Consider the following 12,452-nt stretch of genomic DNA (forward strand, 5'->3'; position numbering starts at 1 on the left):
GTCTAATAAATCTTATACCTTGTAACAGAAACCCCTTCCCATTAGCACATCCCTTCCCAATTTGGAACTTGCCATAACCCTTCATTTGCTGACTTGTAATGAACACTGCCACTGGCAACAGAAATTCATAGACTTCTTAGTATACTGAAACGCTGGTTACTTGCAGGAATACGCTGTCCATAGCAACCTCTGAATGCATATAAAACCCACTTGACGTAACCCTTCATTTGCGGACTTGTAATAAACACTGCCACTGGTAACAGAACTTCATAGACTTCTTAGTTTACTTAACGGCTGGTTGCTTGCAGGAATATGTTGCCCATAGCAACCTTTGAATACATATGAAAAATATATAAAACCCACTTGATGTAACCCTTCATTTGCTGACTTGTAGTAAATACTACCATTGGTAACAGAACTTCATAGAAGTCTTAGTATACTGAACAACTAGATACTTGTAAGAGTACGTTGCCCATGGCAACCTTTGAATACATATTGAAACAACTTGCCATAACCCTTCATTTGTTGACTAGTAATGAATACTACCAATGGTAACAAGACTACATAGACGTCTTAATATACTGAACAGCTAGTTACTAGCAGAAGTTGCCCATGGCAACCTTTGAATGCATATTCAACCAACTTGCCATGACCCTTTATTTGCTAACAGTGTAATAGATACTACCAATGGTAACAAAACTTCATAGATGTCTTAATATGCTGGTAGATAATTACTTGCAGGAGTACGTTGCCCATAGCAACCTGGCAAGAAACAAACTAATCACATCCATATAAATAACCACTAAAAACATTGTCATTATCTAACAAAAGATAAGAACAAAAAGGAGTATATGAGTCAGTAAAACAACATTACATCAGATCTATAATTCATCCACAATTGGGTTGCCAATTTCATAATCCAACAGAACTCTCTTGTATGCAATTTGCAGACCCTATCTCCCCCTCTGGTGATTTCATAACATGTTCAATAGGTGTAACCTTCTTACAACGCTGCCTCCGCGTTAATCTCTAAAATGCTTGGATGCACAATGCGCGTGTGTGCCCACTGACCGTGCGCCCGCAATATGTTCTGAGATTCAACATTTCAACTTACGGGTTGTGGACCCAACATACTGTTTTCTGCATTCCATACATGAAATGCAGTAAACCACATGGTCCGTTTCGCAAAATATATATAAGTTTTAATAGGATAAATACAGTTGTTAGTATCAGAAATGACATGTCCTGATTTTGTCACATACCGTCATAATGGACAGCGAGACCTTCCACATGGAACACTACCATTGTATTTTAACGAATTTTTGCCCTGATTTGTGCTTAAGGGATTTCTCACAAAATGGCTGGGTGAAATTCTATTACCAATGGTAGAGTTTCTCTTGGCAACACAGCGCCATACAGATTTTAATATTTCACACAACTGTGAATCTTGTTTCAGAATAGATAAATTATTGTGTACAATATTTTTAATCTGTGTGAATTGATTTGAAAACACCACTGGATTTTTTTCCGAACCCTCTGCATGGATTTGGGATGTCGAGTGCCTAATCTTGACCCCCTGCTATAGGTTTTCTGATCTGGGTTTTGATCTGGCAATGGCCTCTTCTCTAAAAATTGTACTATGGTGGTAACCCCTATTCAGAAGTCTCTTTAATACTGCACTCCTGATCAACCAATTGTTCGTTAGAACATGCACGTCGTGCCCTGATGAATTCTCCAACAGGGAGGTTCTGGATGGTATGATGTTCATGACTACTGTTAGCATGTAATAAAGAATTACCTGATATGGGTTTCCTATGTAATTTAGTTTCTAACTTGTTAGTTTATCTACAAAGAAATGTATATCTTAAAAAAAAAAAAACATGTCATATTTACTGTAACTCACAGTGAACCGTAAATCATCAAGATTGGTATTAAGATACTGTTCAAATTGAGACATGATCTGTTTATCGAGTTATCCATTTGCTGACTTGTTCATTACAAGTCATGATGGGTTACGGCAAGTTCCAAATTGGGAAGGGATGCGCTAATGGGGAGGGGTTTCTGTTACAAGGTGTATATTTATTCGGCTGAATATTTTCTCCCAGTGAGGACCTTGAAAAAGGCTTTTGTTTGCCGAAACGAGTGGGTATGTTTTCACCACAATTTGTACCCCTATCATGTTTTTATATTGAAGAAAGAAATAAAGCTTTTTTACTTTACACATGCTGGTGTCCAGAAGTGCTGAAGATCTCATGCTCCTGAGTGAGTGAAGCCCTCAAATAGTTTCCCTATTTTTAATATTCAAGGACTCTATAGTGACAGGGAAGGTTCCCTAGGACTGGCACATAGCAAATGTAGTGCCAATATTTAAAAAGGGGTCAAAAAGTGACCCCTGTTAGTTTAACCTCCATTGTATGTAAATTGTTTGAGGGTTTTCTAAGAGATGCTATTTTGGAGTATCTTGATGAAAATAAATGTGTGACTCCATATCAGCATGGATTTATGAGGGATCGGTCCTGTCAAACTAACCTGATCAGCTTTTATGAGGAGAGGAGGTGAGCTCCAGACGTGACCAGGGGGAATAGCTGGATGTCGTATATCTGGATTTTTCCAAAGCATTTGATACAGTGCCACATAAAATATTGGTACATAAAATCAGAAGGATTGGGCTGGGGGAGAATGTGTGTTAGTAGGTAAGTAAATGGCTCAGTGATAGGAAACAGAGGGTGGTTACTAATGGTACTTATTCTGATTGGGTGACTGTTACTAGTGTGGTACCACAGGGGTCCGTCTTGGGTCCTGTTCTATTTAATATATTCATTAATTACCTTGTAGAGGGGTTGAATAGTAAAGTAGCAATCTTTGATATGCAATCAGATGATCCTAAACTCTGTAAAGTGGTCATTACAATAGAGGACAGTGCACTGTTACAAATGGATCTGGATAGGTTGGAGGTTTGGGCTAGGAAGTGGCAGATGAGGTTCAACGCTGATTAATGTAAGGTAATGCACATGGGGAGGAAAAATCCGGGCTGGGATTATGTATTAAATGGGAGAACACTTGGGACGACTGACGTGGAAAAGGACTTGGGAGTCTTAGTTAATAGTAAATTTAGCTGTAGTGACCAGTGTCAGGCAGCTGCTGCCAAGGCAAATAAACTCATGGGGGGCATCAATAGGGGCATAGATAATAGATAATTCTACCACTGTACAAATCACTAGTCAGACCACACATAGAATACTGTGTACAGTACTGGGCACCAGTGTACAAGAAAGATATAGGGGAGCTGGAGAGGGTTCAAAGATGGGAAACCAGGGTAATATGGGTAATGGGAGGACTACAGTACCCAGAAAGATTACCAGAATTAGGGATATTTAGTTTAGAAAAAAGGCTAAGGGGCAACCTATAACTATGTATAAATATATCAGGGGACTGTACAGAGATCTCTCCCATGATCTATTTATACCCAGGACTGTATCTATAACAAGGGGCATCCTCTAGGTTTCTACACCAGCACAGATGGGGGTTTTTTACTGAAAGAGCAGGGAGACTATGGAACTCTCTGCCAGAGGAGGTGGTCATGGTGAACTCTGTAAGAGAGTTCAAAATAGGGCTGGGCGGTATACCGTTCATACCGAATACCAACATTTTTGTGCTGTACGATATGAATTTCAATGCCGTTATATACCATGGAACCGCCGAAAGTTACAAAAATACCGTGATACACATATTTGGTCATACCGCCCAGCCCTAGTTCAAAAGGGGTCTGGATGCATTTTTGGAGTGTAATAAAATCGCTGGTTATGTATACTAGATTTATAGGGACAGAAAGTTGATCCAGGGATTTATTCTGACTGCCATATTTGGAGTCAGGAAGGAATTTTTACCTCTGGTATGAGGGTTTTTTGCCTTCCTCTGGATAAACTCAGTAGGAACTCATTAGGGACATAGGTTGAACTTGATGGACTCTGGTCTTTTTTCAACCTTATGAACTATGTTACTATGTTTAAATTTGCCATTACAGGGAGGAACATCATTCAGCCTCATCTAGGTTGGGAAATGATTAAGCATCTGCAAGTGTCACATTTGGTTAAAAGAGAACCAGCCTGAACTATAAGTCATAGGAGCTGACCAAATAGCTGCTCCTCACCCCCCCCCCCCCCCCACCCAGCAATGGCAGGGGTGGTATTTAATTACAAGGAAAGATCTATAAATCAAGGCCAGTGAGAGGCAAAGCCACCAGGGACTGCCCCGATTACTTGTAGTTGAGGCAGCAGAAGATAGGTAATGATAGGTTCCATTCAGGGCCTTTTCACTGTACCACCATTTGAAACTGACACCTGAGGTCATTAACCATTTAGTTAGTCATCAACCTGGCAGACCATAGCATAATGCTTTATAATAAGAAAGGTCTTGTACAGTGTGTGTTCTAAGGGGTAAGCGCTCACACTGACAATGTTTGCACGTTATGGTTATAGTGCAGTCATTGCTAATCTACCATAGAAAGGCTTGGCTTTGTGAGCTCACATCAACTTAAAACCATAGATCAAAAGGGGCATCCTAAGAACTCTTGAGAAGTAAACAATGGAGGAGATTCAGCAAAACCTGTACAGAGGAAAAGTTGCCTTGTTGCCCATAGCAACCAGATTGCCTCTCAATTAAAAAAATTCCTTGAAAAATAAAAGAAGCAATCTGATTGGTTCTTTTATTATTGGTTGCTCTACTTTTCCTCTGCACAGGTTTTGCTTAATGTCCCCCATTGTTCCCACTGCAACTGACCCACATAGCCAACCATTGGCCAAGGTAGGACACCACTACAGACAGTAAACCGTCCAAGTGGTGACGCACTTTATTGTTATGGTGCCCCCAATAATTTTTTTCATCCCTGAACCACTCCTTTAAAGAGTACCTGTCATCAAACCAAATGTTCTAAACTAACTCAGATTATATTCCTTAACTACTAACACCCCTCCTGCCCATAAATTTTTCTGAACTTTAAAAAGCTCTGTATCATACCTTTCCCCTTGCTCACATTGTGTGAGCTTTCGGCATAAGAAAGTGGGTGTTTTCCAGCAGGCACAACGTCACTTAAGCCTGTGCCTTGCCATGCCCCGCATGCACTTCCTGAGTATGGTCTCCTGCCAGGCCGAGAGGAGACCAAACTAACTGTTTGACTTGCAGCAAGGAACAAAACAGAGCCACCTAGCGGCCGTTTTTTCAATCACATTAAAAACATATAAAGGTTAAGAATTTTAAGAGCAAGTATATAGCAAAGTGTCATAATTACATAAGAAACAATACATACGTTTAGATTGGCGACAGGTACTCTTTAATCCATTAAGGACACAGCCAATTTTAAAATTGAGTTTTCGTTTTCTCTCTCATTTCAAGAGACTAATTTTTCCAGCCATATGAGGGCTTGCTTTTCACGCAAACAACTGTACTTTGTAATGACATCTTTTATTTACCTATAAAATGTACGGCGCAAGCCAAAAAATATTTGAAGTGTTTGGGGGGGGGGGGGGGGGGGGGGGTTTAAAAAGAAGGCAGCAATTTAGCAAATTTTGTGGGGGGTTTCATTTTTAGACAATGCACTGTATGGTAAAACTGACATGTTCTCTTTATTCTGTGGGTCAACATGATTACAACAATATGTTTATATGCTTCTGCTAAAAAAAAAAAAAAAAAAAAAAAAAAAAAAAAAATGATATATTTATATCTATCTATCTATATCTATATATCACACATACACACACACACACACACACACACAGTGTGAGAGATTTATACACATTGATATATTTATACACATTGACAAAATAAGTTTGATTAACCTGACATGTGACGGATCAGGTCAGTCACCCAAGACCATGTAGTTGACCTGATCTGTTACACAGAGAAATCGATCAACAATTGCACTTGTCGGCTGCATTAATCCAATAGATGCCGTGATCAGTACTGGTCCCCCTGTTCCCCCAACGGTGACCCTGCAATGCGATCAGGGTGCCAGTTGGTTACCATGGCAGCAGGAGGCCAGTTGACTGCCTCTTGTCTGCCTAGTACGGCAGCCTGTGAGGTCCAGCTATAGGCAGTACAGGATAACAGTCAGCTGAAAAATTTAAATAAGTTATGGCTGGTCAGATCACGGCAATACAGAAAAGGGAGAAAAAGGGATTTTGTTGTGAAAAGGAAAAACTGAAAAAAGCTATATAAATTGGATTGCCATAATCGTACCGACCCACAGAATAAAGATAAAATTTCCCTGCAATATTTTAGAGTTTTTCACACAAAAAAATATCAACCAACAAAAATTAACCCACTATAAAGTACAATATGTCACGAGAAAGACAATATATATTTTGTGTGGGTACATTACATAAAAGAAAATGACATATAAACAAAAATACTTCAGAAATGTAAAAACAGTCTTTGTCCAGAATAATAAAAAATGCTCTAAATGTCCTGTCCTTAAGGGGTTAAAACTGCCTTGTTCATACCCCTATAAAATTAATTTACCATGTGGCGGTATGTTTATGCGACGTGATGGCTGTGGGCGAGTGATCACAACAGTCACGCTCCTCTGCTATAGACTTTAATTGAGGGGGAGTGGTGTGACAGCATGACCAACTTAAGTACAATTACAGCAATACCCAATTTATTTTGCCTTATTGCGACCCTGTAACTTAGTTTTCCATCTACCATACTGTATAAGGGCTCTTTTTTGCACTGTGACCTACAGTTTTATAGGTACCATTTTTGGATAAATGGGATATTTTTTGTTCCATCCCCTATGGGGGAGATCAAAACCTATGCAGAGCAAAAGTTGCCCAGTAGGCCATAGCAACCAATAAGATTGCTTCTTTTATTTTTAAAAAGGCAACAGAATTTGAAAATAAAAGAAGCAATCTGATTGGTTGCTTTGAGCAACTGGTCAACTTTTCCTCTGCACAGTTCTTGATACATTTCCCCTTATATCACCAATGACACGGTACCTGCTCTGCTCCCTACCCAATCTAAGGATATAGCTGTTGCTATAGCCTTAGATACTGTTCTAGTTCAGCTTGGCACACATTTTACAACCAGTCTTCTCCAGTAAAGTTTCATGGAGTTAACTTTTCATCTCTACTTACATAACATTTATAGAAGTTTCAGAGAAAATTTGGTAGGGTCTCATATACTGTTTTATTTCAGCTTGACACATTTATACAATCTGTCTTAACATTCACATCACAGGTGGAGATTTAAAATTGTCCTAGTCACATATCTGAGGAAATTGGTGATGCAATTGATAGATACCTTAGATATTGGTTTAGATCAGCTCGATTGACACTTATACAACCTACTTATCTAATTTAGTGCTCTAGTCACAGTCATCTGCGACAATGTCTGCATTCCGATGGATGATCAGATCGCCTGTGGCATGGCCACGGGAATCTAATCATCCAAAATGGCGGCCGGTCTGACATAGCACTGATCAGTCTTATCGGGGATCTTCTCTGGTCTGCTCCATGCCTATGCATGGCACTGAACAGTATTAGTAATCAAATGATTACTATATGGGGACATACAAAAGGTAAGAAAAAAAAAAGTTTACAAAAAATTTGAAAAATCCCCTCCCCAATAAAAATGTAAATCGCTCCTTTTTCTCCATTTTACCCCCAAGAAATGTAAAAAAAACATATTTAGTGATCTTGTACGATAAATGTGCAGGGTAAGTGTTATAATTTTCACAACGAAAGCCAGACCTGTTGCTGCAGTGAAGGAATACATTTTGGTAAGTCTTGAAGAAGCCATGGCTTCTTTCAATGTCAACCTTCTGTGTAAAAACATTGGGGGACATGTGCCCCAAACTTTAGAAAGTAAAATAATTAGACAAGGCTCGTCGGCTGCTGTCACTTGTACTCTACTAATGCTGTCAGTGTTAAAAATCCTGAAAGGGGACCTCCGTAAAAAACTATTTTTTTTTGCCATTTCTGAATACAAAGTCAAAAATTTCTAATCTGTACATATGCACACACAGATTTCCTCCATTCGAACCAATGAGTTCTATGAATTTCTTGACATGAAAATTGTTAAGAAAACGGCAACAAATATTTTTTCTTACCCGTCCACAAGCCCTTGTTGTTTAATGATTGTATGTGATTCTTCTCTAGGTATTCTACCATGGAACCAAGGTTGTGTTCTATGAACTACTATTAAAACAAAGAGCAGACAACTTTACAATGTTACCCTTCTTTTAACAAAACACAAGTAAGGTGCTGCATGTATTCACCTGTGCTGAGTGTGGAAGGATGAAGTGGACTTTGGTTTCCCAAAACATTCAAACGTGAACTTCTTTTCTATATAAAAAAAAAAAAAAAAAAAGTGTTAGTTTAATGTTATATTAATTGTAAAAGGTAGCACTGTGCTAGCCACATTTTACTGTGTTAACTTGTACTTGTATTTGAGTGTGCATACTATAATGGGAACTTATGATTGCTGGTTACCTATTTTAACCCCTTAAGGACCAGAAAATTGAAGAAAAAACGCCATTTTGAAACTTTTGGGGGCTTCTGTTTCTACGCAGTACATTTCTCCGTAGAAATGACACCTTATCTTTATTCTGTAGATCCATATGATTAAAATGATGCCCTACTTATATAGGTTTGATTTTGTCGTACTTCTGGAAAAAATCATAACTACAAGCAGGAAAATGTATATGTTTAAAATAGTCATCTTCTGACCCCTATAACTTTTTTATTTTACCTTGTATGGGGCGGTATGAGGACTAATTTTTTTTGTGCCATGATCTGAAGATTTTAGCAGTACCATTTTTGTATTGCTCTGACTTTTTGATCGCTTTTTATTCATTTTTGATGATATACAAAGTGACCAAAAATACGTTATTTTGGACTTTGAAATTTTTTTGCGCGTAGGCCATTGACCGTGCGGTTTAATTTGATATATTTTTAAAGTTCAGACAATTACGCACAAGGCGATACCACATATTAGGGAAAGGGACTTTTATTAGGGAAAGGGTTAAATCACATTTATTAACTTTTTTTTTTGCAGTGTTATGGCTACCATATGGGGCTATAAGGCTAGGTTCAGACTACGGAATCTCCAGGCAGAAAATTTCCGCCCGGAGATTCCGAGTGCGGCCAGCGCCGGCTGAATCAGTCGGCGCTAGGACCGCGCGGACACTGCAGTCTCCAGTAGACTGCAATGTGTTCCGCGCGGATTTCCGCCTGAAGAAAGAGCACCGCCTTTCTTCAGGCGGAAATATCTAAGCGGATTTTCAAAGCGGATTATCCGCTTCATAAATTCCAAAGTGTGAATTTGTGAACGGAAAATCATTCACTACACTAGACATTTTAGAAAGCGGAATTTCCGCCTGCAATTTCAAAGCAAAATTGCAGGCAGAAATTCCGTAGTCTGAACCTAGCCTAACACTGCACACACTGATATTATACACTGAACACTGCAAAGCCATAGCTTTGCATTGATCAGTGTTATCGGCGGTCGATTGCTCAAGCCTGCATCTCAGGCTTTGAGCAATCAATTGCTGAACGGACGTGCCGGAGGAAGGTAAGAGGACTTCCGCTCGCATCCTAGCTGATCGGGACACTGCATTTTCACTGCGGTGGTCCCGATTAGCCCCACTGAATAGCCGGGAAGCTTTTACTTTCGTTTTAGGTTAATAGGGTTAATAGTGCGCGGCAGCGATTGCGGTGCCGTGCACTATTAGCCCCGGGTCCCGGCTTCAGTTACATGCCGGGACCAACTCGATATGAGATGGGGCCACCACGTTACCCCGCGTTATATTGCGGGAGCAGGCCAATGACTTAAATATATGTACTTGGTCGTTAAGGGGTTAAAACAATGCTTTATAAAAGAAAAGAAAAAAGATTTGTACAGCTCTACTATAATGTAAATTGCAAAAAGCAAAGGACACTTCTGATTTCTGTGTAATGCAAACAGAGGCTTGTCATTGGTAAATATGTAGAGTATTTTCTCCAAGTTTGTAGTTTACTTTGTTAGCGAGAAAGTGTCTGCTTCCAATAGTCCGCAGTCACAGCAACGCAACAGTTTCAGATATTTCTGACTGCTTCCCTAAGTGCTCCTCTGGGTCATGGCTACACAGTTCTCTCCCTCCCACCAATCTATGTGATCAGTGTAAAGCAGGGGACGAAGCAGGGGCTGAGTGACTGGTCGGGCCCACGCCAGGGAGGCGAGCCTGCCATGTGTACCATTAAGCATTCTGATTCAGGGCCAGTGCCCAAGATAAGATTACTGCCTGGAATCTTCTGCCTGGCATCATACATCTTATTGTGCACTAGAAGAGGGCAGTATACAGAGGCAGGGCTGCAGTGTCAGGGGAGCAGGGGCACCTGGATTTGTTCAATTCTTTAAAATAAGGGATGTGCAGTATTGCACTGTAGGCTGTCAATACTACATTCCTCATTGCAGTGTTTATATATGCATGTTTGTGTATGTGTTTATTTGTATGTGTACAGTATTTATATAGGTTTCTTGTGTTGCACACAGGTATATTGATAACAAGCCTTCTTGTATACGTTATATATAATATTTTATATTGTAAATGCTATATTCTCTCTCGTTTATATATTATAGACACACGTGTTTCTTAGAATAGCAGAGCTGTGTATTGCAGAATCTCAATCTTTTGCTCATACTTTTTATTGGCGCTTTAATAATATAGTTATAAGATATATATTTATAATATATTACAAAGTCAGAAAAAAAAACATATGTAGGGCAGAAAAAAAACATGTAGGGCAAAAAAAAAAATTGCGCAATTTGGTGGTGCAATAATCTTTTCTGCATTAACAATATGGTAAAACTGACATGCCAACTTTATTCTGTTGGTTAATACAATTTCAATGATAGCAAACTTGGATAATGTATAGTTCATTTTACAGCAAAATAAAATTAGAAAACTTAATATAAAATTTAAAAAAAAAATCTGTACATTGCCATGTTCTGACTCCTAACTCACTTTATTCTTATTTTTCCAACTACAGCGCAGAGTTTTTACCGGTACCACTTGTGTAGTTATGGATTTTTGATCACTTTTCATTACATTATTTCTGGGAGTTGATGTGACCACAAATCATCAATTTTGGAGTTTGGGATTTTTTTTTTTATTTTACGCCATTGACCTAGCAGGATGAGGAATGTAATTATTTTTTTTTCTTATTAGGTTAGGGTCACACGGACTGCAGTCACTAGAGCCAGCTCCCTGCTGTGTGGGCAGGTACCTCTGTATGTCTGCTCGCAGAGGCAGATTTCCCGCTGTAGACACAGTGCGAGCTGACACAGAGCTACCCGGCCGCAGCAGGGTCTCTTGTGACTGGCGGTGTATACACAGTGTGCAACGTGCTGCGGATGCACTCTGACTCCTACAGTGTTTTATTTGAAAAATGGGGAAAGGGGTAATTAAAAGTTTTTATTAGGGGTGGGGTATTTAACCACTTGGGGACCATGGACGTACAGGTACGCCTTCGCTCCCTGGCACTTAGGACCGGTGGGAATTTTGGTCCTCAACTCGTGCCGAGCGGGGACCGGACCGGGGTGACTGCTGATATATATCAGCAGACACCCCGTGCAAACCCCCCCATGTTGGCGATCGCCGGTGAATTCACACCGGTGATTTGCGCCGATTCCGGAGACCCGTGTGACCCGGAAAATAAGAGGGATCAGGGTTGTCTAAGACACCCACGGTCCTCCTTAAGTGACGACCAATAGCAGATCGGGGGCGGGTTTAACTTTCGGTTTCCCCGTTCTGCCCACCCACAATAGGCCGGGAAGAACGGGGAAACCGAGGAGGGCCTATTTTGGGTGGGCAGAACTGTGGGCCGAAGTCCACTTACCCATCCGCGGCGGCGACGATTGGTGGCAGGGATCGGCGGCAGAAGAGGACGGCGATGCGGCATCCTGGATACTAGGGAAGCCGGTGAGTTGCCTAGCAACATCTGGAGGGCTACAGTTTGAGACCACTATACAGTGGTCTCTAAACTGTAGCCCTCCAGATGCTGGGAGTTGTAGTTGCATACCTCCAGCTGTTGCATAACTACATCTCCCAGCATGCCCTCCGGCGATCAGTACATGCTGGGAGTTGTAGTTTTGCAACAGTTGGAGGCACACTGGTTGGAAAATACTGAGTTAGGTAACAAAACCTAACTGAAGGTTTTCCAACCAGTGTGCCTCCAGCTGTTGCAAAACTACAACTCCCAGCATGCACGGTGCGTCAGTGCATGCTGGGAGTTGTAGTTTTGAAATAGCTGGAGGTTTGCTCCCCCCATGTGCATGTACAGGGTACATTCACACGGGCAGGTTTACAGCGAGTTTCCTGCTTCAAGTTGGAGCTGCGGGAAATTTTTCGCCGCAGCGCAAACTCCTAGCGGGAAACTCACTGTGAACATCCGCCAGTGCGAATGTACCCTAAAAAC

At 40.6% G+C, this 12,452-nt stretch overlaps 1 protein-coding gene across 14 annotated transcripts in view; it reads right to left on the reverse strand.

The window, feature by feature from the left end:
• Nucleotides 1–12,452, reverse strand: part of GRB10 (growth factor receptor bound protein 10) — a 395,303-nt gene that overhangs the window by 14,253 nt on the left and 368,598 nt on the right. For 11 of the 14 annotated variants that reach the window (XM_056520328.1, XM_056520326.1, XM_056520327.1 and 8 more), the window contains 2 exons: nt 8,273–8,339; nt 8,105–8,192 (listed from right to left, as the gene is read on the reverse strand). The exons of 1 other annotated variant lie outside the window; for it this stretch is intronic. In XM_056520328.1, coding sequence (XP_056376303.1) covers nt 8,105–8,192; nt 8,273–8,339 — 155 coding nt within the window. The remainder of the gene's footprint in view (nt 1–8,104; nt 8,193–8,272; nt 8,340–12,452) is intronic. 2 more of the 14 variants (XM_056520331.1, XM_056520338.1) reach the window with 1 other exon arrangement.

This window comes from Hyla sarda, chromosome 5 (genome assembly GCF_029499605.1).
Source record: "Hyla sarda isolate aHylSar1 chromosome 5, aHylSar1.hap1, whole genome shotgun sequence".
Taxonomy (NCBI): domain Eukaryota; kingdom Metazoa; phylum Chordata; class Amphibia; order Anura; family Hylidae; genus Hyla; species Hyla sarda.